General features: G+C 38.8%; 1 protein-coding gene across 2 annotated transcripts in view; it reads right to left on the bottom strand.

Moving 5' to 3' along the window:
* The window catches only part of AP3B1 (adaptor related protein complex 3 subunit beta 1), a 127,977-nt gene that overhangs the window by 55,863 nt on the left and 45,714 nt on the right, over window positions 1-26,400 (bottom strand). For both annotated transcript variants that reach the window (XM_083576036.1, XM_083576037.1), the window contains exons 14-20: window positions 22,187-22,296; window positions 12,700-12,876; window positions 9,073-9,259; window positions 7,974-8,104; window positions 6,710-6,839; window positions 4,895-5,045; window positions 1,938-2,106 (exon numbers count right to left, since the gene is read on the bottom strand). In XM_083576036.1, coding sequence (XP_083432162.1) covers window positions 1,938-2,106; window positions 4,895-5,045; window positions 6,710-6,839; window positions 7,974-8,104; window positions 9,073-9,259; window positions 12,700-12,876; window positions 22,187-22,296 — 1,055 coding nt within the window. The remainder of the gene's footprint in view (window positions 1-1,937; window positions 2,107-4,894; window positions 5,046-6,709; window positions 6,840-7,973; window positions 8,105-9,072; window positions 9,260-12,699; window positions 12,877-22,186; window positions 22,297-26,400) is intronic.

The raw sequence follows: 26,400 nt of genomic DNA, 5'->3' as shown, positions 1-26,400 counted from the left end.
TTCTCCCTCCTCGGGGAAAAGCCCCCAAGAGCGGCGCGCTCTTCAAAGGGTGTGCGGCTCCTGCGGGCTTTTCTACGAGGTGGGGGAATTCCCCCACCTCCTAGAAAAGCCAGCAGAAGCCGCAGAGCCCCTTTAAAGAGCGCACGGCTTTTGCCTGCTTTTGCGGGAGGTGGGGGAATTCCCCCATCTCCCACAAAAGCCCACAGGAGGGTTGGAGAGTAGCGGGAAGGCGCCGCACGCCTTCCCGCTGCCCCCAATCTCTGGGGCTGGCGATGGGGGAAGCGCTGCTTTCCCCACCGCCAGCCTCAAACCCGGGCTGGAGAGTAGCGGGAAGGCGTCGCTCGCCTTCCCGCTGCCCCCCAATCTCTGGGGCTGGCGATGGGGGAAGCGCTGCTTTCCCCACCGCCAGCCTCAAACCCGGGCTGGAGAGTAGCGGGAAGGCGTCGCTCGCCTTCCCGCTGCCCCCCAATCTCTGGGGCTGGCGATGGGGGAAGCGCTGCTTTCCCCACCACCAGCCTCAAAGCCGGGTCGGAGAGTAGCGGGAAGGCGTCGCGCGCCTTCCCGCTGCCCCCCATCCTCTGGGGCTGGCGATGGAGGAGGCGCTGCTTTCCCCCACCGCCAGTCTCAAAGAGCAGACTCTCCTGGCTTCAGTGGAAGCAATGCAAAGCCTCCGGAGCGCAGGCTTCGGAGGCTTCGCGTTGCTATCGCTGAAGCCAAGGAGCCTGCATTCGCCCCATAAGACGCACACACATTTTCCCTTCATTTTTTGGGGGGGAAAAGTGCGTCTTATAGGGCGAAAGATACGGCAAGCTTTTCACTTCATACCTGGCAGCAAGGCTGATTCTTACTGCTTCCAAGTGTTCAAAAAGGTGAATGAATAAATAACTCTTCCCTTTTGAAAATTGTGAAGGAACTGTGTTTCAAAGGGGAAAGTGTCTCAGTTGGGCAGGCTGTCACCAAGAAGTGTTTCCCAGTCACCAGTGGCAACTTAGGACTAAATTTATTGGATCTTGTTTCAAAACATGTCTACAACGGTGTAAAAATGAGACTTCTATTAATTGGGCATAAGAAATCTACAATCTGTGTGACTATTATCATCATCATCATCATCACCATCATCGTCATCAAGAATTCCGACCATACAAACCTTAGGCTATTTAACTCACTGCCATAAATGTCTCAATATAATTTATTTCATAAAATTTATATACCACTTGATTGTAAGAAGAAAAAAAATCAAATGGAGGCCTTCATTCTCTCTACGTAGTCTGGCCACTCTACTACTGCCAAAAACTACAAGGACTGCTGCACAAGTTTGCAACTTAAATCCAAATCATGTTGGTGAAAGTAGGAGTACACACAGTGATTAAGCGTTTATACTTAAAAGAGGCTAATATTACAATATATACCACTGTGGAACTATCCACTATTCATTTTTACTAGATTATATCCTTCACTTTCAATGTGGCTACCAAACATAAACCTCTGAGAATGATGGGAATCTAAACCCTGGACTGTAAATTTTCAGATAAAAGTTTATACAGATATGTAAGCTCAACAAAACATCACTGACTGAATATTATAATCAGAACTTTTATCACTTTGCATTTGTTCATCTCCAGTGAAAAAGGCTTCTATAATTTCTTGTGCTTTACAACATATATTTTATATAACGGAAACTGAGACATATTCCATTAGTGTATAGTGCAGTGGTTAATCATCACCTATAAAAAGTCTCCTTCTAGAATTGCAAAGTAACAGCATATTAATTTTCATTAACTTGCAATAAATGTTTTCGCAAAGGACCTCCAATCAAAAACAAAGAATACAAATCTACACATTTCCTGATACGTCCTGTTTCTACACGTCATAAAGGCAATCAAAATGCACCTTCAATAACTCTACTTATGAACATTTATATAACATTAAAGATATACCTTGGCAGGAAGTGAAGCATGCACTTTTTTTCGAGTCTCCAAACTACTTTCAGAGTCAGATTCTGAGCTGGAGTCTGAAGAACTTTCCTCAGCCGAACTAGATTCTGAATTTGAAGAAGCTAGAGCTGTCTGAGATTCCACTTTATTCTCTTCTGTGCCATCCAAGTCACTAAATATAATATACATGCATAAGAAACTCAAGAGAAAGTTATAAAATCTATAAAATGAGCTAATGTTGTATTATTATCAATAGCATTGTTATTAACCTATTTACAGCTCTTTCAAAAGGCTGTGTAGTGTTGATTGTATATCAAATTAGTGAACAGGTATGAGCCTCTGGATAGGGACGTGGGTGGCGCTGTGGTCTAAACCACTGAGCCTAGGGCTTTGCCGATCAGAAGGTTGGCAGTTCGAATCCCCGCGATGGGGTGAGCTCCCGTTGCTTGGTCCCTGCTCCTGCCAACCTAGCAGTTTGAAAGCACGTCAAAGTGCAAGTAGAGAAATAGGTTCCGCTCTGGAGGGAAGGTAAACGGTGTTTCCGTGCTCTGCTCTAGTTTGCCAGAAGTGGCTTAGTCATGCTGGCCACATGACCTGAGCTGTCTGCGAACAAATGCCGGCTACCTCGGCCAATAAAGCAAGATGAGCACTGCAACCCCAGAGTCGTCCACGACTGGACTTAACAGTCAGGGGTCCCTTTACCTTTACAAGCCTCTGGGTGTTACACAAAGCCTCCTGGCTCCTCCTTTTGTAAGAATGAGCAAAGAAACCAGAAGTCTTCTATTGGGGAGTACTATGGGCTTGAATGCTCCAATTTGTATATACCAGTTTTCTTTGCCATATTCTGGAGCACAATAGCCATACCTAGTAGAGATGGTTTAAAGTTGGTTTTCAGCTCTGGCTTGGAGACAAGCTATGTTAACAGTAACCATAATTTGTCTAATTCATCATAATTCATCTAATTCATCAACCACAATTTGTCTAATACATTACCACAAGCCATGATGTGGAACAGAGAATCAGTGCTCACAAGGAGACAAGGAGCAGCACATTCCTGGTGGCTAAACAATGATTTGTTCATGATGCTTGAACCAGGGCCTATAAGCATGTGCCATGGGCTATGCAGACAGTTGCTTTTTGCAACCCACTAAACCTTTTACAGGTCCCATGCACCTAAATCAATCCTTCCCAATCTGGGCTCCTTGGATATTGTTGCACTACAACTTCCACCATCCCAGCAAGTCCAGTGGATGATGTAGTCCAACAACATCTGGGGACCCAAGATTGGGAATGGCTAAACTAAATTACATGGCATGATTTCAGAAGCATGATACATGAACCAATCATTAAAACTGAGCAAAAATTTCTGTACTAAATGTCGTTAAAACAATGGCATTTGATTATTAAGGAAGGGGAGGATTTAGCCATAAATCTGAATACATTTGCTAATATATTTGTTAAAGTAAGCATTGGCATTATGCTATTATTTCTAGGAACCATGTTTAAATGGGGAAAGAAACAGCCCCACAGCAGAGTATTAATACAAACTTAGCAATGTGAGAAATATGCAAATCCATTCTCATTTTCCAACTTGCTTTGCTCTAACTGGAAATGCAACCATCCATCTGCAATTCTTCTTCATGTTATATCTCTATTTACCTCTTTAGTTCCTGAGACTTACCGTATTTTTTGCACCATAACACTCACTTTTTTCCTCCTAGAAAGTAAGGGGAAATGTCTGTGCGTGCTATGGAGGGAATGCCTACGGGGGGCATGCCTACAGATTTTCCTCCTCTAAAAACTACGTGCGTGTTATGGTCGGGTGCGTGTTATAGAGCGAAAAATACGGTAAATGGCAGCATTCATTCCAGAAATAATTCAATGTAAACCCAATATTCCTTTAGTAAAATAAAACTATTTTCAATACATACAAATTTCTAATTTGAAGGTATGATTTTTCAGGGCAAACTTATTTCATTACTCAGTTTTGATAGGTAATCATTGTTTACCTTACTGCTTAAGAGTTTCAGATGTTAATCTAATGAAAAAAATTTACTAGTAACTAGCTTTTTAACTTTGCAATGATGAAAAGCCTGTATTAATTTAACCTACAGATTTCATTTGTTCTGAACAGGAAAAACAATATAAATCACTTTTAAAATCATTAAATCCTGACTTAAATTAATAAAGTCATAATTAGGGCATTATGCTGTGTTTGTTATGGAAGTGGCAGGGCGAGCTGCTTTAATTACTGTCTGTAATAAAAGGAGCAGAGTGCGTACTGCGCCCCAATCAGCGCTGTCAGCCACGACTGAGCTGAGCTGCAAACTCATCAAGTGAGCTGGCAGCAGGCTACAGAGTAAAAGGGCGATCATGTCTGCAGAGGCCACTTGCTGACAGAAGTGGAAGAAACAGATTCAGACAATCCAAGGTATTAGCCCCAATTACTTAAAATTTTAATGATATTTTAATACATGTTAACTCTGTTAGTAATAGGCAATCTTAAAAAGCCCTCACACTTAAGCAGCTTCTGACCGTCTCCCTTCACGGCCCTTGCCTCCAATATCTGGATCATAATCCTTTTAATATAACATTATTTAGGGAAAAATCAATTGCCTTAGTTGCATAATGGCAAGATATAGAAGGATTTAATTTTAGCCCTCAGCAAAATCGCTGTATAAGGTAATTAAGTGTTTCATAAAGTGGCATGATAACTGTTCAGCCTCCCAAGGTTATGTTAATACACTCAGATCACCACCTAAATATTCAACAAAAGTTACATTAAAAAAAACCCCAAGCTGCTAAATTTACATATAACATATATAATGGAAAAGATGAAAATGGATAGCGTCTTTTCAAAGATAATATCATTATGAAAAACATTAATGTGTTCTTTCCACAGACACTGTAGCATCAACATTCCAATTTGCTACCTGTTATAACAAAAAACCCCTACATACCTCTTTAAAACTGCAGTCCCTTTTTTTGAGACACCACTTTTGGCTTTTGGTTTCCTGTTACCATCATCTTCAGTAGAGGAGCTCTCACTACTTTGCTCACTGCTGTCTTCTTCCCCTTCCTTTTTTTCTTGTTCACTATCAGATCCACTCTCTAAAATGCAAAACGAAAAGCCTTTCATTTGTAAGCAATTCAAGTAAATAACTTAATAAAACTATTTAAGTTACTTGGTGTTTAAGCACCCTGGCACAATCCACGTACTTAAAACTGTAAAGGCTGGCTGCTATAAAATGTTGCTTTTATAATTCTACAACAATTTATTCAAAAAATGCAAGCACTCAATAATCTGGTTTGTGGCTATCATACCCCAAGGGGGTGGGGAAGAGGAAGGAAATTATACATGACCTCCCATGTCCTCTACCTTCATTCCTCTGTTCTAATGTAGCATCATCTTCAACATTTAAGTATTTAATCTATTCTTGAACACACATCTAGTGATGACAATTTAATCAGGAATTTAAACAAGTTATTCGTTTTCTAATCGGCTGGAAAGTGTTTCTAATATCTAACTTAAAGGTACACTTTCCCAGTTTCAGTCCATTGATTCTAGTTATAAGCCTTAATAATCCCTAACGTTTTTTCTCTTGTGCCCTCAGTGTTCAGGAGAATATGTCAACTCGATTCAAAAACATGTAATTTCTATGTCTATATGTACATGTGCCTATATTATTTATACCTGTACCTGAGCAATTTCTTAGATTCAAATGATGGATGCGATGGCTTGGATTGCCAACATGAAGAGTCATGTAAAGGCTTGCATAGCATTACAGATTTTAAAATTCTTTCACCACATATTTTATATTTGGTCTTCAAGTTTGGATTCTTGCAAAGATTTAGAAAAAAAGACTGCAGAATATATTACTTTTATATAATTCACTTTAAGAAAGTAATATCCGATGCCAACATGATTTACTGATCAGCTAGTACATAGGGGACTCAATAAGAATTAATGAAAGTCATGTGGCCCTAGAAAAGTAGCAAACTCTCCCATATCACAGACAGATATCTACCCATACAGCACTGAAATCCTAAAATCGTATCTTAATATTCCTATTGACTTCTAAATAAATGTTAACTTCAGATTTTTACTGAAGCTCAATATGACACAACTTCTGGCATATTTCTATTTAGCATACCCTCCAACAGGTCACACGTATGAAGTGAATGAAGCCCCTACTACATCAACAGCCTTTTCCTGTGGCTGATGCCAGATTGTTGAATTTCCTCTCAGCTAGCTCCCTACTTGTAATATTTCCACCAGCAGGCTAAGACCTTCCTCTTTAGAAGACAAGGTGCATACAGACAACTTTGACAACTGGGCTGCTACCAGGGCAATCAGCATTTTAATGTGGTTTTAAAATGTTATTTGTTGTATTTAAACTATTGTTTTTAACTAGTTTATTTTTATTACTTTGTACTTTAAAATAAAAATTTTCTGAGTATTTTAAAAGAGTCAATGCACCAAGATACAGGAATAGGTATGAGCATGATGTGAATCTACACACATGGGAGTAAGGCTCTGAAGTCCATTTTATTTTCGTCTGAATAAACAAGTTTAGCTTTGTACTCTAACACAGAAACCACATTATGTGACTATAAGAATGCACAGGTCTATTCATCACAGTGCAACAATTTTTCTTACTCAAAAGATAAAATCACTCACATGCAACACAAATTAATGGGTTTAAATAATGGGACATACTGGGAACACTGTATTTCATAGTTCTGAACTGTGATCTTTCTTTATCCACACATACCACTGTCACTGCTGCTAGAAGAATCATCACTTTCCTCCTCCTCTTCCTCATCTTCTGATTCAGAGTAGAATCTTTCATCAGTGTGTTTCTTTTTCTTTTCCTTCCCTAATATTGAAGTCCATTCTTTTGCCTATTCATGTTTTTTTTAAAAGAAGAACACATAGTTAAAAAGTTGTGATAAATTCTATTTACAACCATGAACACTCTCTTTTCTGACACAGGAGTGCATGCACACACACAGAAGCAAATATAATCTAACATATAAATAAGGGGAATTGTACTGAGCACTCCTAAACAAACATTTATACCAAAAAGTTAGAATAATCAATGCGGCTTACAAAAAAAATATTAAAAACACAATCCAATTTTATCTCATCAACACAAGTTATTTGTGTCAACTGTAAACACATCTATCTTTACTTTGCAAAAAATAAAGAAAAATGACTGGAATGTTTATTTATTGTTTACTCTTTCCTATTATATTTTATTCTCTTTTACTCTATTATACACATTTGGATGATGTGCTTTATGTCCTTCATTTTTTGTTTTCTTGGTGCTGGTCTCTGACGGCAATAATAAAGATTTGATTTGAAAAATTAATGAATATTCTGATCAATAAATATGTTTAATAATAGAAGGAATACTTCAACATGTGCCCTGGCTTTGCTTCTGCTCAGACAGCAGAACATTTTTATCCTGATATGGAGGAAGGAAACTTTCTTATGCCAACCAAATAAAAATAAAAAGAAGAAAACCTGCTAAAAGGTTCAGTATCTACCTAGACTCAATCAACTTCTCTTCAGTCATCAAGATGTGCTGTGGGCAGCCATCTCTAAGCAATAGCCCCAATTCAAGTACCTATTTTAGATCAATTGTGAGCATTTGGGTAGTGTTGAAAGGTGAATATACATTAGCAGTTTGCATTATCCAAGAACAGATATTAAATCTCTTGAAGTTTGCAAATCCTAGTAAACCACATGATATTCAGATTAAACTTGGAAGGCTGAATTAATTACTGGTAGGACTCATATACCAGCAAGCAAAGCTGGAAACAGAGTGACGGAATGAAAATATATACAAAGAAGATACAGCAGAGGAATATGAAGGGTTTCAAAGTAGCCAACAGCAGCTGAAAGGACATTTTACAATAAGTTTATTGAAACCCAATTGGAAGTCTTGGTAAGTAAAGTAACCCCCCTGTTCCTAAACACACTTGCATAATTCCAAGCTCCCAAAACAACATTATTTTGAAAAGTCAACATACCGGCTCAATTACTTCTACGTTTCTCACTGAAGGGTCAGGTGCAACCTCTGGCCAATCAGACAACTCCATGTAGCCATTGGCTTTCATGTTCAGAGTATGAGACAAAGTACCAAGCTGGAAGTGCTCCCTATCTGTTGGGGGTGGGGGAGGGAAAGAGGTGAAAAATATACTGACATGAGCTCTATATCACAAAGAGCAATCTTAATCAGGACTAAAGGTAATTGGCGTTACATTACCTCAAATGTCATGGAATAAATATAAACTAGGAAGCTCTTCATAGGTCAAAAAACTGATTCCAGTCCATAGATTACAATAATCTCACCCATAATGGTCAATAAAAAAGCTAATCAGTCAGTGTGTTTAGAGGTGTTGCTCTGAAATGTAGCTTCTCTAAAAATTACTTTACTGTGAATATTAAGAATGACAGCACAGTTAAATAATCCATATACATGTCTTGGCACAAACACATCCAGAATTTTAATAGTTTTTTCTTTGCAAGGAGTGCTGCTTTCAGAGTTTAAAGCAGGATTAAAATACCAAAGTATGAATTTTTTAAGAAAACAGATAATGTACATAATAAAATTACTAACCAGGGCCACAGGATTATTTTAAATAGAACAGGGAGAAAAGGAGGGTGTAAGTCACAGCAGTTTAGTCCATAAAATGGCTTAGGAGCCAAAAATACCAGTAATCCTAATATACCTAACACAAACTTAATCTGGAAGTAACTTTAGTTTGATGCTTCTCAATAATAATAAAAAAGCCACTCTAGAAGTTCAAAGTTTTGTGAATGGCCAAAGACCTTTCTACACTGACTATGTTTACTACAAACATAGCAGTTTTTATTATTAAGAAAAGGTAAAATATAGACATTACAAATTAAGTTTTTAAATTATTTTGGATTACCAGATACCATTAAATGTCAGAATAAGAAAGAATTTAGAGTTGACCACTCTCCCTTAAAAAAATGTGAAACTAAAATCATGTTGCTCATTTACAAATTGTAAGCAGACTATTTAGCAAAATTTGTTTTGGTGACTTAAGAATACAGATCTGCAGATCTGCAAATAAGATTTGGTAGAAAATTTGACTGACAAACCTTTAAAAGGAGATTCAAGCACTGGGGCAGGCTTCTGTGCCAGAAATATTTTTTTGGCATATTTGCTTAAAGCTCCACTCTTCTCATTTGGAACAATGAGCTGCCTAATAAATCTTGTACGGTCTCTGATGTCGTAGCTTTGATCATACTTGCCGAGATTTAATATGTACTGGGTAAGCAATTTTGTCTGTGAAAAACAGGGCAAGAAGAGAATACAAGTTATTTATGATTATTGATAACTCTGGATAAACATATTTAAAGAGGTAATAAAAATGAATGGTTATGTCAAACAAATGTTGTTCCATAGGGAATATGCATTTCTAAAGCAGTAAATGGAATTTTGAAGCCAACGCACATGTCCTCTTCTGTATTGGGGAGGTGAATGCTGAGTACTGAGAAGCAGCCATGTGCTAGATTATTAAACTGCTGAAGTGGAAAGAAAGGCATCATTAAAAAAATAATCATATATGGCAAACCCGCTGAAGGGCCTACGTGAGAATAATGAATGTGGAAATACAACTAAAAACATGGCACTCAAAACTTAATCGGAAAAATATGCAGGACATCAAAACATCAGAGGGTATTAGGAGGCTGGCAAACTGCTTCTGCTGAGGTGTGTTTTATGAAGAGATACTGTCCCTGGCATAAGCAGTGTCTGCACTCTGACTGCACTCAGTTACTTTACTCTGAATTATGACCCATTAAAGCAGACACATGAATCACTGAACTGGATTACTGCAAATTATTTGCAGTGCATTTAGCTGTTACTTTTTCATAAAAGCAAGCTGCTGATGCCCTCTAAAAACCAGGATAAAAGACTTCTTCCCTTTCCCCCCTCACAGCTTAAAGCTTCTGGTAATATCGGTCATTTATTTATATACGTAAAAGCCGGTTATATTATCACAGCTTTTTATAGCATAACCAGACTCTCTAATTTGATGTGTAGGAATATTAATTATTAAAATTACCCAATGCATGTTAACCTTAATAACTGCGTAAGAGAAAATTGGAAACATTATACAAATAGTCCACAGAATACATTTTGTATAAATGTATACAAAAATGCAATAGATACAAAGATCAAAACACTGTATCACTTAAAAGTAAAATATGCATATGTTATAATTCTTCAGTTGAAGAAAAGCTGCAAATCTTATTTGAGTTTATAAAAAGACACATCCTTCAAATTCACAGAATTAAACTCTGATATATAAGCACGCTTTTCTCAACAAGATTTATATTGAAAAAGCACAATCTCTTTGAAAGAATTTTCTCATGATGCAGAATTGAATATTTTGTTGCTCTATAATTATGCCTGAAGAATGTTAAGTAGTATACACTGTAAAATGGACAATTATCTTTCTTTGAAGATATCCAATAGTCCTTAGTTCAATATATACTGTTTCATTAGAAATGCAATTCAGTGTTGTTTTGAATGATTTATTTTGACTACAAAACTGCATTAAGTGAAACCAGTGGCATATGATTGTGGCTGCTACTGATTATGGAATATTAAGGCAAGTTGGAAATTTCAGGGGCTTCCAGCACTGAGAAACCAACAGAAAATTGCTGAAACAGCAGATCAAACCCATCAATTCTGTTCTGATTCTTAGTGCTACTGATGCCAGACACTGTCAGGACCAGTTTCTGCCTACTTCTCTCTGACTAAAGAAGGGCGTAGCAAAGTTACTAAAGAAGGAAAATGATCAGCTGGAAACAGAAGGAGGAAATTTGGAACAAATGTAGTGTTTGTTATGCTGATCAAAACATGGAAACACTCAAAATTTCGCAGGGCAGCCCTTTTCTTAAATGGCCTCACAGGTGATGGTTAGATCTCAAAATGTCAACTGAAACTCAGTTACACTCGGATATGACCCATTAAGTTTGTGAAAAGGAAATCTGGCAGACTTATTATTGCTGAAACACCACTGCCCAATCAAAAAAGCCAAACACGAAGTTCTAAGTCCTGTAAAAATCTTTCTATACAGAATATTGACTACAGTATTATGTTGGATGGTAGAGGACATTTAGCCTCATGCACCTTTCTTCCTAGAAGACACTAATGAACTCATGGATCTTGGAGATATAATGATGCAGGAAATTGTTGTAAAGGCAGATAAAAATCATACAATGTTGATCAGATATAATTCAGTAAGTTTTAAACACTGTTTATCTGTTAACTCCCAAACATAAGGAACAGGTATAAAAAGAGTGGCCTAAAATCAGTTCTCAAAACTGGTAATTGCTTGCCCTCCTCCAACTACAATTGCTTCCCTGCTTGAAGGTAAGGTGGATTTTGAGGAGCAGAAGGAACAAGGCTATTTGGCTGGCCATTTGCCCTTGTTCTTGAAGGTGCTGGATAAACCCAAAATGATCAAGGGACTGCAGCAACTCCTCTATGGTTAAAGGTTAAAGAGTTTGGGTTACTTAGTTTAATTTAGATTAGAAAAAAAGCTAAATGGGGGGGCATTCTGGAGATGAATGAAATTATGGATGCAGTATGGAAAGCAGATAGATGCATTTTTCACACTCATATCATACTAGAACTGGGATGATCCAATAAATCTGATACATACCTAAGGGCACTAGGGAAAGAACCAATGAAGGTAAATGATGACTGAAAATGGGGGGAAGGGGAGAGAGATTAATTTTGGTTTCAACAAATCTCACTTTAGGTGTTACATATGAACCAGGAATCCTGCTTTATAGGCAATATTTAACTAACCCACGGTTTGAAATTTACTTGTCTATTTTATAAACCACAATCCTATTTGTATGTGACTGTAAGCTGAGATTCTGAACTTTTCTGCTGCCATGGAGACTTTATGGCTCCTATGCATGATAACATTACTATATCCAGTATCAGAGGCAGTATATGTCTCTGAAAACCAGTTGCTGGGAAGCACAAGTGAGGAGAGCGCTTATGTCCTGCTTGTGGGTTTCCGACAAGCGTCTGGTTAGCCACTGTAAAAACAGGATGCTGGACTAGATGGGACCTTTGGCGTCATCTAGCAGAGCTCTTCTCATTGATTCTCAAATCTTATTTCAACTGAAGATTTATAGTATTTGAATGGCAGAGGCATGTAATTTTAAAATGTTATGGAGTTCTGTTTGATTAGTTTGTACTGAAGGATAGAATCCAAAGTTGCACCTGATCTTGGGCAATTTGTCACTCCCCCTGCAGTTGCCCGCACCAGAGCCCATACAACAGACTGCTGTGGAGAGGAGGGTGTGGTCTTCTGCTCAGTCAATATTGGAATAAATCCAATATCTATGGGTTCTGCATTATGTCCAAGTTGTATGAAACTGTATGTCTTTGGATTAAAGGTGCATCTTTTCACTGAACTGTCAAACAGGTTGTACACTAAATGTACACAGGTTTCCTAGGTTGTAATTCTTTTGGAAATATCTTTGGCCTTTTAGACAAGTTTTAGGATTTATCTTTTCCTCTTCAATCATTTTATTATATGACTAACCTTGGGTATGCTGATGAATTTCTGAATCAAGGAAAGGGAGAATGTTATGAAAAGGATATGAATACTGTAACTCTAAAGCTTGACACCTCTTTAGTTAATGTTAGTAAATATGTCTAAACAGACTTGTGTTTTAGTTTTCTCTCATTCTTACCTGCTTTGAGTTGGTTAAATATAATTTTGCTCCAAGATTTAAAATTTGCAGCTTCACAAGGTCATCTTCATCAGTGAAGCTCTTGGCCAGTTTTCTTAAAACATCAGGGGCTATTTTTGGAACTCGTTCACAGTATTCTCCAGTAAGCCAAAGAATGCTGGCCCTAGCCACGGGAACCTTAAAATAAAAAATGAATAAACACACAATAATTTATGCATTTGTGAAATGCATTTTCTCAATGTTATCCATGTTGCAAAAATTAAGATACTTGAAATAAAACCATCACAGTCAAACTAATGGTAAATTAGTATCAAATGCATACTTAGACCTAGTATAAGGCACAGAAACAAGACCTTAATAACAAATACTCAGTTTTAAGAAGCCTTCACTTCACAAGAGAGATCCTAGCCCAGGAGCGGGTAAGCCTTCAGGCTTGCAGAATACTTGGGTTATTTTACCAGACTCCTGACAGCCACAAACTGGATTGGGTGTAAAACCATGGCAAAGGAAGGTGAGGGGCAGAAAGCCAGGCACAACATGGTGGTTCAGAGGGAACAGCCATTTTTACCTACTGTAGGTTTGGGGGGTGGCGCTGCATGTACAAGTACAGATTTACAAAAGAATGACTAGAGATCAAGGTTTTTAACAGTATAATTTTGCTATTGGGAGCCGAAGTCTTTTTGCTGTTGCCATTGTTAAACAACTGGGAATTGGAAACCACTGCCACTCTACCATGAGGCTTCTCAGTAGATTCTTGTCTAGTTCCTGCCCTAGTTCATCAGAAACTGTTGGATGAAAGACTCAATGGGTGATTCTGGTAACCTCCAATAATATGACAATTATGAATGGCATATGCATTTATATTTGTTTGCTGGTTACATATAAAACCACAAAAAATGAGTTATGCATACCTATATGTACCACGAGAAAAATAATTTACACATACAGTTCATAACTGACATGTGAATACTTTGTACTCTGGTATCCAAACCCATATGCAAAACATATTGTAACTGGGCACCCAGCATAAAAAGAAATATCTTCATGCTACTAACAAGATTCTAAATATTGGGAAATGTTAACATGCTCACTTTACAATGTAACTTTTTTGTGTTTGATATGTTCCAACACCTGCTCTTCACAAGCCTCCTAAATAGTCCAGTGCCAATTATATTACTCTTTTATCAAACCTTGGCTCTGTTGCCAACTCAGCTGCCAATGCTAACAAAAAGAGCTAAAGAGTAGAACAGTACAGTGGTACCTCGGGTTAAGTACTTAATTCGTTCCGGAGGTCCGTTCTTAACCTGAAACTGTTCTTAACCTGAAGCACCACTTTAGCTAATGGGGCCTCCTGCTGCCGCCACGCCGCCAGAGCACAATTTCTGTTCTCATCCTGAAGCAAAGTTCTTAACCCGAGGTACTATTTCTGGGTTAGCGGAGTCTGTAACCTGAAGCATATGTAACCCGGGGTACCACTGTACAGTGGTACCTCCGGTTACGGACTTAATTCATTCCAGAGGTCCGTTCTTATCCTGAAACCGTTCTTAACATGAGGCGCGCTTTCGCTAATGGGCCTCCCACTGCGTGCCTGCCTCTAGCGCACGACTTCCATTCACTTCCAGGAGCACCTACTTCTGGGTTAGCAAAGCTCGTTACCCGAAGCGTTCACAAGAAGTACAGTACATAACAAGAGGCATTACTATAATAAACAATGATGCTTCATTTATCATGTTCATATTACTCCTCAACAGGAGGGCAGCAATACTTTAGTTTGACCAGTTGAACATTGTTGCCATCCAGAAATGTTGAGCTTCAACTCCCATCAACTCCTTCTAGAGTGGCCAATGCTTGGACTATAATTCCCGTCATCCATAACAGTACCTGGAGGGCTACAGGTTTCCTTCCAACTAGGATCACAAGATGGTGATTAAATTGCTATTACTGGACAAGCTAACTAGGATGGTTCGTACTATGAGGCAAAGTTGTCATGCCATTGATGCAATATTTTAGAAACTGCAACTGCTTTTTTACGCTACTTTGCCATACCTTTGGGATACTCACTTTAATTCTTCTTAGTAAATGATTAAGGCTTCATCATGTACATTTTATGTATCTGTGTGCATGTTCTGAATCACCACAAATACAAGATCTATGGGCATCATATATTTAAGCACTAGTCTGGTTACCACAGTCCAAAAGAGATCACATGAAGGTGAGTGAGCAGGCTGACAGGAGAGGGATGGAGCGCTCTGTCCGTCTTGTGCATGCAGCAAAGAAAAGCAACAGGCTACTGCATGAAGAACTTCTCCATCCTTCCTCTGCAAGCTCTTAGCTGGCTAGTATTTTTTTTAAGGGTGGAGCAAAGCTAGTACCTTTTATGATCTTGTTTGCAAAACTGGCCTACGAATTTTTGTGAGACGGATAGATGTCAATTCACCCTCAAAATTATGTTCCAAGTAGCATGTATTTCAAGCATGTTAGCATAATTTATTATGGCTCCTCCTAGCTCACTTTTTCTCAAATTCAAAACAGAGATGGCATGTTCAAGTTAACCAAAAGAAAATGCTATCTACTACATTCCTAATCTACCTAACCATTTATTTGATTGATAAGGTAACTACTACTAAATTATTTGTCATCTATCAGAGAAAGTGAGGATGCAAGCAAGAGAAAGTTAGTATACAAATGTTAGAATATACTGATAACACAAATATGACTGGCTTAACCATGATAGAGAGATACAAAACTGGAAGTAATATGCACACAAATATTCTTTTATTGACATCTTACATCCATGCAATCATCTGTGAAATAGTAACCTGCATTTTAAAACACATGTAAGTTTAAAATGAAGTATTCCAATGCTCAAGAGCTGCAGTGTAGTGGGATCTAACTGGATTGGTCCCTTGAATTTAAATTACCTATATATCAAGAAATAACTAACTAAAAAAGGTCTCCTTTCCAGTCTTCCACATCTCATCTTTCCCTTGCCCCAAGGGCAACACTATTTGGAGATATTGATTTACATGAATCTTTGAATCTTGGTTGTTGTAGGACAGTTAATATATTCCTGTGCATGACTCAAAACACATAAAGGTCCAGTAGCTCACCCACTATTTTAGTTCATTGGATCTATTTTAACTTACATTAATATCCTGAGTTATTCTCAAGTAAAAAACCTCAGTATTTTTTAAAAAGAAAAAAAGAAGAAGAAAGGCTTGCTTAACTCTTGGTCACCAGACTAAACATAAATGCCCATTTTGCTATTTGTCTGTTTACTTCTAGTGGAAAGGTTTTCATGATTTATGAATTCTCTTGCCCCATGAACATGATGAACAGATGTATATTCTCAAGTGACCTTAAATGTCATACAGAATGTGCTCTCTAAAGTTTGTGAGACCTAAGTCATCTAGGATGATAATCTTCAACTGGTGAAACTGGGACCCAAGCTAGGTTACAACAATAGCACTACTACTATTCAAATTTAAAGCAAATAATTAAGAAATGGGTAACCAAATGCATGTTTGGGTTATAACTGAGTCTGATCTAGGAGGCTATAATGAAAAACACAGCTGTGAATTATTGTCTAAGGCTCCAGGAAAATAGCCCTGAATGCTGATATATCCTGCAACCCACAACCTCTGGTCCATTTTTGCCAAGATACAAGCCAGTTTGCTTCTGTACTAGTGCATTCTGCATCAACCACAACCTTTAAACAGTCTTCAAGGTCAGCCTCAACTTAAGGCTCCAGAAGAGTGAGGAATATCATTACCAGAGAAACCACTGGGATCTGTTTTGTGCTGTATATAGCTATGAAAGGGAAAGGCCATTTAAAGTCCATTAACTACTCAAACAGCACCATAAACAGTTTTTGGTTTTTTTAAAGAAGGCATCCTATATATTCTCTGGCACTATAGCAGGACCTGTTGTTTTCTCCAGGACAGTGCATGTCATATTGCATTCGCTGAACTGAACAACAGGAACCAGAATATTGTATATGTAGATCATCAGCTTCTTATAGCAAAATTCAAGCTTAAACTGAAGAAAGTAGGAAAAACCACTGGGCCGGTAAGATACAATCTAAATCAAATCCCTTATGAATACACAGTGGAAGTGAGGAACAGGTTTAAGGATTTAGATTTGGTGGACAGAGTGCCTGAAGAACTATGGATGGAGGCTTGTAACATTATACAGGAGGCAGCAACGAAAACCATCCCAATGAAAAGGAAATGCAAGAAAGCAAAGTGGCTGTCCAACAAGGCCTTACAAATAGCGGGGGAGAGAAGGCAAGCAAAATGTGAGGGAGATAGTGAAAGATACAGGAAACTGAATGCAGATTTCCAAAAAATAGCAAGGAGAGACAAGAAGGCCTTCTTAAATGAGCAATGCAAAGAAATAGAGGAAAACAATAGAAAGGGGAAAACCAGAGATCTGTTCAAGAAAATTGCAGATATGAAAGGAACATTTCATACAAAGATTACCATAATAAAGGACAAAAGTGGTAAGGACCTAACAGAAGCAGAAGACATCAAGAAGAGGTGGCAAGAATACACAGAGGAATTATACCAGAAAGATATGGATGTCTCGTACACCCCAGGTAGTGTGGTTGCTGACCTTGAGCCAGACATCCTGGAGAGTGAAGTCAAATGGGCCTTAGAAAGCACTGCAAATAACAAGGCCAGTGGAAGTGTGGAAGTGATGATATTCCAGCTGAACTATTTAAAATTTTAAAAGATGATGCTGTTGAGGTACTACACTCAATATGCCAGCAAGTTTCGAAAACTCAGCAGTGGCCAGAGGACTGGAGAAGATCAGTCTACATCCCAATACCAAAGAAGGGCAGTGCCAAAGAATGCTCCAACTACCGCACAATTGCACTCATTTCACACGCTAGCAAGGTTATGCTTAAAATTCTACAAGGCAGGCTTAAGCAGTATGTGGAACGAGCACTCCCAGAAGTGCAAGCTGGATTTCGAAGGGGCAGAGGAACCAGAGACCAAATTGCAAACATGCGCTGGATTATGGAGAAAGCTAGAGAGTTCCAGAAAGACATCTACTTCTGCTTTATTGACTACGCAAAAGCATTTGACTGTATTGACCACAGCAAACTATCGCAAGTTCTTAAAGAAATGGGAGTGCCTGATCACCTCATCTGTTTCCTGAGAAATCTCTATGTGGGACAAGAAGCTACAGTTAGAACTGGATATGGAACAACTGATTGGTTCAAAATTGGGAAAGGAGTACAACATGGCTGTATATTGTCTCCCTGCTTATTTAACTTATATGCAGAATTCATCATGCGAAAGGCTGGGCTGGATGAATCCCAAGCCGGAATTAAGAGTGCCGGAAGAAATATCAACAATCTCAAATATGCAGATGACACAACCTTGATGGCAGAAAGTGAGGAGGAATTAAAGAACCTTTTAATGAGGGTGAAAGAGGAGAGCGCAAAATATGGTCTGAAGCTCAACATCAAAAAAACTAAGATCATGGCCACTGGGCCCATCACCTCCTGGCAAATAGAAGGGGAAGAAATAGAGGCAGTGAGAGATTTTACTTTCTTGGGCTCCATGATCACTGCAGATGGTGACAGCAGTCACAAAATTAAAAGACGCCTGCTCCTTGGGAGAAAGGCGATGGCAAACCTAGAAAGCATCTTAAAAAGCAGAGACATCACCTTGCCAACAAAGGTCCGTATAGTTAAAGCTATGGTTTTCCCAGTAGTGATGTATGGAAGTGAGAGCTGGACCATAAAGAAGGCTGATCGCCGAAGAATTGATGCTTTTGAATTATGGTGCTGGAGGAGACTCTTGAGAGTCCCATGGACTGCAAGAAGATCAAACCTATCCATTCTTAAGGAAATCAGCCCTGAGTGCTCACTGGAAGGACAGATCCTGAAGCTGAGGCTCCAATACTTTGGCCATCTCATGAGAAGAGAAGACTCCATGGAAAAGACCCTGATGTTGGGAAAGATGGAGGGCACAAGGAGAAGGGGACGACAGAGGGCGAGATGGTTGGATAGTGTTCTCGAAGCTACCAGCAAGAGTTTGACCAAACTGCGGGAGGCAGTGAAAGAAGTGCCTGGCGTGCTATGGTCCATGGGGTCACGAAGAGTCAGACACGACAAAACAACTACACAATAACAACAAAGATTAGAAATTGGGCCTTTAAGTTTCACTGGCCCAGTCCTGTGAAACACCCTGCAAAAAGAGATTCAGAAGGCGCCTTCGGTGTCAACACCTGCTGAAAACCTTTTTGGGTCCTCCATGTCTATGCAGGCAATTAAGAGTACATCCCCCACAATGGGCTATTAATGTTTGTTTTCAATTTATTTTTATTTTCAACTTGCTTTTAACTTTTTATTACGTTAGTGTATGATTTTTTATTTTTATATTGCTGTAAACTGCTGTGATAGATTTTTTTAAATGCAGCAGTATATAAAGAAAGAATAATTTTTAAAATTGTATGAATGGCAACAAGCAAGACTTCTTTAGAGATATTGTCACTAGAAAACATTCTGAGCTATACATCTCATTAGGACTACCTTTCACCCTCCCAGCTAGGAAGGAGGGCTAATGAGTCTAACATGCTCTAGAAAAAGTCAGCAGCTCCCCTGGTAAAATCTGACAAAGAACATCCTCTTGAAGGTAAGGGATGAACTACTTGAACAGTTACTGGCATAATTATCCTGTCCAATAAAGCCTACTAAGCACCAGCCTTTGTTTCATTTCTCTAAGGATGTCCCAAGATGATTCAGAAAACCAGATACCAATTGATTATTTCCACAGGTTCACTAATCTTGACTTACTTTGTGCTCTCAAAGTGTCTTTTGTCATGGAGTTCCCTACTTGACCAGTAATAACCTGAGCTTCTTGTTCTAGAAAGGAACCACCTCTTTACTTCACATAATGTGCTTGGTTACTATACGCATGACATCCCATTACAATACAGACAGATACCCTATGGTATTTCATTCTATACTTCATACAGCTGCACAGATGAAAATGTCCATAACTAAAGACCCTAATGCATTCTACTTAAACTAGATCCCAACAAAGCATTATGGAAAAACTGAATTATTAGTCTAATTCAGAATATAAAGTACAATTCTATGACAACAGCATTTTAATTTTGAAAGCTCCAGTGACAAAGTGAAAAGATGCACAACATCTATTATGCAAGAAAAGTTTTAAATGCTTGAGTACATTTGCTGAATGAAATGTGGTTAAGACTGATGTCATTAGTATACAGTGGGAAAGGGGTTATTTCTAACGTTCCAAAGGTTACGCTGCATTAAGACCTTACTCCCAAACTATTATTTTAAATTGGACTAAAGAATAGTAATTGAGTGGTACATTAAATTTTCAAGTATAGGAGAAGTTGAAGCTGCCTGCAGAACTGACAGATACTTCTAAATAAGAATATATGGGTAACTTCAGTTTTCAGTTATGATAAATTATCTAAAGAAATCTCTATTATCCACTTGTGTTTAAATGTTACAGTAGTACCAGATGTTACACATGGCCACAGTTTATACTAAAGACAGAAGTCTCTAGTCAAGGGAAGGAACATAATAAGAACCCTGACAGATATGACCAAATATCCATCTGTTCTCACAAGTGCACACACTCCTTAGTTAGGGCTGCAGAAGGTTTCAGAGATATGTTCTTCACAGGCTTTAATTGTATATGAGACTGTGCAGAAATCATTAAGAACATAAAGCTTCATATATTCATTTATACAAATATATTTATATGAACACCTCCTAATGTAGCAAGAAAATGCAGCTTTATGAAAGAGTTTTTTCATTTGGCCTAGGCTACACAGTCACTATGTAAACATTAAGGGATGGATCTGGACTGAGGCTACAATCCTATCCACACTTACCTGGGAGTAAGTCCCACTGAATTTAATGGGGCTGACTATAGACTTATTAGATTATCTGAAGTTACACTCCCTAAGAATTTTGCACAACAAAGGCTATCTGTCAAATCTATGGCCGTGTAGGTCATTATAATAGAAGATATATACAGAACTGATAAACATATCTGACTATTTTGATAATGTCGGTATCATGTAACATTTCCAGATTTCATTGTGCCCAATCCCTTTAACATGTAAATGTTTGCATATAATCTTGGAATCCTTCTGTCATCACATTTTATATAAAGGTGATTAACCTGTGGCCCAGCAGATGTTGTTGGACTCAAGACTCCAATTAGCTCCAGCCAGCATGGCCAATGGTCAGAAATTCAGGAGCTGTAGTTCAGTGATACTTGTGTGGCCAAATGTTAGTCAACCCTCATTAAGAAGTTCACAAGCAGATAAGAAGATATGTCAAGGCCTTCATTGTCTTTTCCAGTGTTGTATAAGTGGGAACCTTGAACTTATAAGAACACAGGAAATAATGGATTCATTATATAGCTCTGCATTGCATTATCCTCAAAGGCCGAACAGGATTGTAAATTGCATTGCCTGATATTTTATTCCACATAGCATGAGCAAGTGGTTAAGTGCACTTTTCAAACCTTTATGTCAGAAAGCAGCTTTTGCTACCATTTGAACCCATTAACTTGTCTGCAAAAACAAACAAAAACAACGAGGCCTTGGTTTTTTAGAGCAGTTACAAGACAGACATCTAGAAAGATTTTATAAATCATTCTGTAAGCAGTTCCATTTGAAAGCTGTGGTGCTTCAAAAGCTCATCTTATTTATGATACACACCTCTGGATAACACACAATATAATTTTGATTTTTCAAGTCTAAAGTTTATCACATAAAACATCCAATATACTTCATGTTTTAGCTGAGAGATGGTAGCGACCCCACAGGATCTCAGGTAAAAAACTGGAATTAACTTAATACCCTCAGGTATACATTTTTCCTACTATAAACAGAGTCTGTTTTTAATGTTCAAGTCTTAAACAACTGAATCATCCTACCTGGTAATCTTGCTTTGGTTTGATAAAACTGGAAGATTTCCTGGATTAAATTTAATGTGATTCTTCCACACAATAGTGTAGTTTATACTAAGGTTACCAGACGTCCCCGTTTCCTGGGGACAGTCCCCGGATTTACAAATCAGTCCCCATACAAAATCAATTGAAGTTGAAAAGTGTCCCTGGATTCATTGAAAAAAACCTGGTAACCTTAGTTTACACCCAGCAGATTCTAACCCTACAACTACCACCCAGAATGTGGCTACTATGACTTAACCAAACAGATCTGAACTATGGTGATGCTATTATGGCATAAGAAACTGGCTTAAATTTACACACACACACACACACACACACACACACACACACTTTTAAAATTCTTTACTTGTATTAAAAATGGTGATTTAAGGCTTTACTCCACAAACATATCCACAAATATAGTCAAGACACACTTTGCACCCACACACTACATCCCAATATTTCTCTGTCAATTCTTGATTCCCTAGTTACTTTGGGTAACTAAGAGGCAGAATGGAATAAATACTCACGGTAATACTGTCCAAGAGCTTGGCCATGCGCTTTATTATTTCGCCATGGTGTGCTGGCTGTGTCTGCAGCAGTTTCTTAATTACAACAACACTTTCAGCAACTACTATTTCTGGTAAAGACAAAGACAATAATAATTTTAAAAGAGGAAAATATTCACATAAAATCAATATCGTTTAACACAATTAAATCATTAAAGTATTTAGATGTTTTGAAAATATACTTTGTAAAATCAATACAATAATTTTGTGTGTGTCAGATGCAGATCACTTTCCAAATTTTAACAGATGTCTGTCAAGTAAAATAAAACCATAAAGAGAAGAGGCTTGGTATTCAAAATCTTTAAAATCTTATTTTCTAGAGCTATATGTGTTTTACTACTCTTAGTATTTGTATCTTTGCTATATGTGAAGCTCTGATAAAACAGATCTTGAGAAACATACAAAGCAAAACATACAAAGCAAACCATAATCTTAGCTTTGTAATTGCCTGAAAAACTGCAAATATGTTTCGAAACCAAGTCATATTGATTTAGGTAAGCAATGTTCTGAAAATTGTTTTCATCAATTTAGCATCTAATTGTGTAATATCCTTTTCCCTGGTTCTAAAAAATAAAGCACACATGCCATTTAGAGTATACTGATGATGCTCAGGATATTTGAAATAATAGAGCTAAATAAAGGTGGTAGTTCAAAGATTTACAGGGATGTTATGCAACAAAGTACTTTATTGAACAAGGAATATTCAAAGCTTGATTGAACTAACATACGTTTATAAAAACTAGTAAATCAATCACATTAATGCCAATTCTTAGCTAGGAATTACACTGAAAAGAAAAGGGCAAACCTGACCAAATGTACTATGTTCTTGCTGCAGCCTAATAGGAAAAGCAAGACATTTTATTCAATCTTCCTTCCACTAAACCACATTTAAGTGTGACGAGAACAAGCCACAGTGAACCATGGGTTTGCACACACTGACACAGCTACGTATGGATGCTTCTGCTTATGATTTCCATTAACAGTTTAACAAACTGCCTGAACACTAAAGTATAGTTAATGTTAACTGTTGTTGTTTACACAAGCCAGCTTCATAACCTATGGTTTTAAGTTACTAATCACAGGCAAGCCATATTTCAACCAAATCATATTTAAGATTAATCACAGTCTGTCAGGTTGGACTCCACAGCTGCAGTTAATGTAAACCAGAAGCAAGAGCTTCTGAACTCCTCCTTATAGCTGAACCAGAGGGGGAGGGGACAGGAATATTGGGAAGGAATGTCTTGCCTTGCAGAAGTCTTGCTGTGGCATATTCTTGTATCCATGAATCCATGGCTTATGCATGATGTCCTAACTACTAATCATCTAAGCTTTTACACTGCTTTCTAGCAAGCATCAGTTAATAATGCCCAATGTTCTCAAAGTCTATCATTTGTATTCTTTACTTCAGGGATGGGGAACCACTGACCCTCCAGATGTTGCTGAAATCCAACTCTCATCAGCTCCATTTCCAGAAAGGTTTTGCTTCATGGACTGCAGTCATCAAATACCCAAATGAGCTCATTCCACCAGACATTACTAATAGAACATTGAAATTTCTTTCTGTCTTCCTTTAGAACACACTTTAAAGCTACTGAAGGTATCATATGCCAGGAATAAAATTTATCCTATATTATTTGTTTGCAGATTATAACCCTTTAGGCACTATCTTTTTTATTTTCCAGAGAAAGAGAAAAAACAATTGGTCTTACCTGAAGTGGAGGTTTAAGACTGGAACGCTGTAGATAATGGAGTGGGTACATCTCTTGTCAGCTGACACAGACAGGAGCAAAAATCTGTAAGTAGGCCTGGCTTCCTCAGTTTTTCAAATTTGACAAACAGCCAGGCACTGACAGAGCCAATGAAACAAAAACCAATCCTATCTGCCTACTTCTGCCTTCCCGGCTCAGGAAGAAAAGTGAATGGGGGGGGGGGGGAGAGACACAGAATTGAAAGACTAAACATAGAGAAAGCGCATCCAGAGCAGCCTAGGGCGGGGTCCATGGTCTATGGCATTCCAGTCTTAAATCTCCAATTCAGGTAAGACCAATTGTTTTATTTACTTCCTGGAATGCCGCAGCCAATTGAGTGGGACATGCCACAGTGGAGAAAAATATGGGCGGGTCCCAGCTCTGCAGATGCACCAACTATAGAACTTGGTGGAGGACAGTATGACTAAAGGCCACATCAGCTGAGGATGATTGGTTCAATGTGTAATGTTTGGAAAAAGTACTAAAAGATGACCAAATGGCCACTTTACAAATATCCAGCAAGGAAGCATTGGCCAAGAAAGCAGCAGATCAGGTGGCGGCAGACCTGGTTGAATGAGCCAATACCTGTGTTGCCTGGGGCAAATTGAGGGAATCGTACGCCAGGAAAATACAGGCCCTAATCCACCTCACTAAGGCTGTACTAGTGACCTTGGCCCTTTAGGTAGAAGGATGAAAGGATACAAATAAGGAATCTGTCTTCTGGAAGGGTTTCATTCCGTGAATGTAAACTTTGAGAGCTGTGCGGACATCCAAGGACTACCACACCTTTTCCTTCATTCCTTCTGAAGGTGCTTTCCAGATTTCATGTCCAACAGGAGTTGGTTCTTCCCACCTTTTGCGCTAGCCCAAAATATCCGAAGGAAAAGGTGTGGTATTCCTTGGACGTATGCACAGCTCTCAAAGTTTACATTGAGGGTCCGGATGGAGAAGTGGTCCCTGCTGCAATAGGGTGGGTGATACTGAAAGATGGAAGGGCGGAGCCACTAACAGAGTTTGAAGCTCCAACAACCACGGTCTTTGGGGCCAGAAGGGGGTTAGAAGCACCACTCAAGCCTTTTCCCATCTGATTTTGTGAAGAACTCAAGGAAGAACTGATTGAGGGGGAAAGGCTTAGAGCTGGCCTTGAGGCTACGGGGCGGTTAGGGCATCCCATGCTTCTGCTTGAGGGTCCTGGAACCTTGAATAATAACGTGCCAGTTGAGGACTGGCTTTGCTCGCAAATAGATCCACTTGGAACAGACGCCAGAGAACTCCACTCTCCAGGGTCCAGAAGTTTGCAGCTCAACCAATCCGCCTGATAGTTGTCATCTCCGGCAATATGTTCCACTGATAGGGAGAGCAGATGGCATTCATCCCAGTTAAAGAGACAAGCGGCTTCCGTCTGAAGAGTGACAGATCGAGTGCCGCCTTGATGGGTGATACAGGATTTCGCCACGGAATTGTTGGTCCGTATCAGGACATGGTGTGGACAGAACCGCCAAGCAAAGTGAATGATTGATAGTCTGGCCACCCGCAGTTCCAGCCAGTTGGTCTGGCCACCCGCAGTTCCAGCCAGTTGATGGGAGTGAGATTTTTCTAGATCCATCCAGAGACCTTGGATGAATTGGTTCCAGCAGTAGGCTCTCCAATGCTGGAGGCTCACATCCATGATAATCAGAGTTGTGAAAGGGGAAAAGCGTCTTCTTGGCCTTCTATCCTGCCTTTGACTAATAAGAATTTCCCTTAATTCTATCAGGACATCTTTTAGTGCCCCGTTTCCAAAAAGTTGACTGCCTAAGAAGGGAACGGTGGAAAGATTCACTTTAGATGCTGTATCAGCATTCCAATTTTTTAACCAAAGAGTGTCTCTAGCTGTTACTTGGGATGACATTGCTGTAGCTGCAAAATGCATAGAGTCCATAGTGGCATCTGCCATAAAGGACTGAGCTTTCAAGAGTTTAGAGAAAGTTTGGTATTGTTAGGCAGAATCTTGGGGGGGATTTTATATCAGATCCTCAAGCCGCACAATACAGGCTTGGGCACAAGATGTTGCTGTGCAGGAGGCCCTCATAGACAGGACTGCTGCATCATGGATTTTGCCAAGAGCAAACTCAAGTCTCCTATCCATGATATCATGAAGTTGGGCATCTCCTTCACAGGGAACCAAATGGCGTGAGCAAAGATTCAAAATTGACCTGTCTACCAAAGCTTTAATATAGGCCATAAATTTTGGGTATAAGGTATTTAATTTATCTGCTAAGGCGGCATTTTACTTAGAATGCATGGAAGAATCCACTTCTGACTTTGCAACGGCCTTTAACACTGACAGCACCAAATTGGAATTAGAAGAGGTGCGACTATCAGTTGGTAGGGATATATCGCTATCTGGCTTTGGAGTCAAGGATGATAATCCAAAAGCATGCATAA

The sequence above is a fragment of the Podarcis filfolensis genome (assembly GCF_964270895.1).
Source record: "Podarcis filfolensis genome assembly, chromosome: 11".
Lineage (NCBI taxonomy): Eukaryota > Metazoa > Chordata > Lepidosauria > Squamata > Lacertidae > Podarcis > Podarcis filfolensis.
This window is presented reverse-complemented; position numbering and strand designations above follow the sequence as displayed.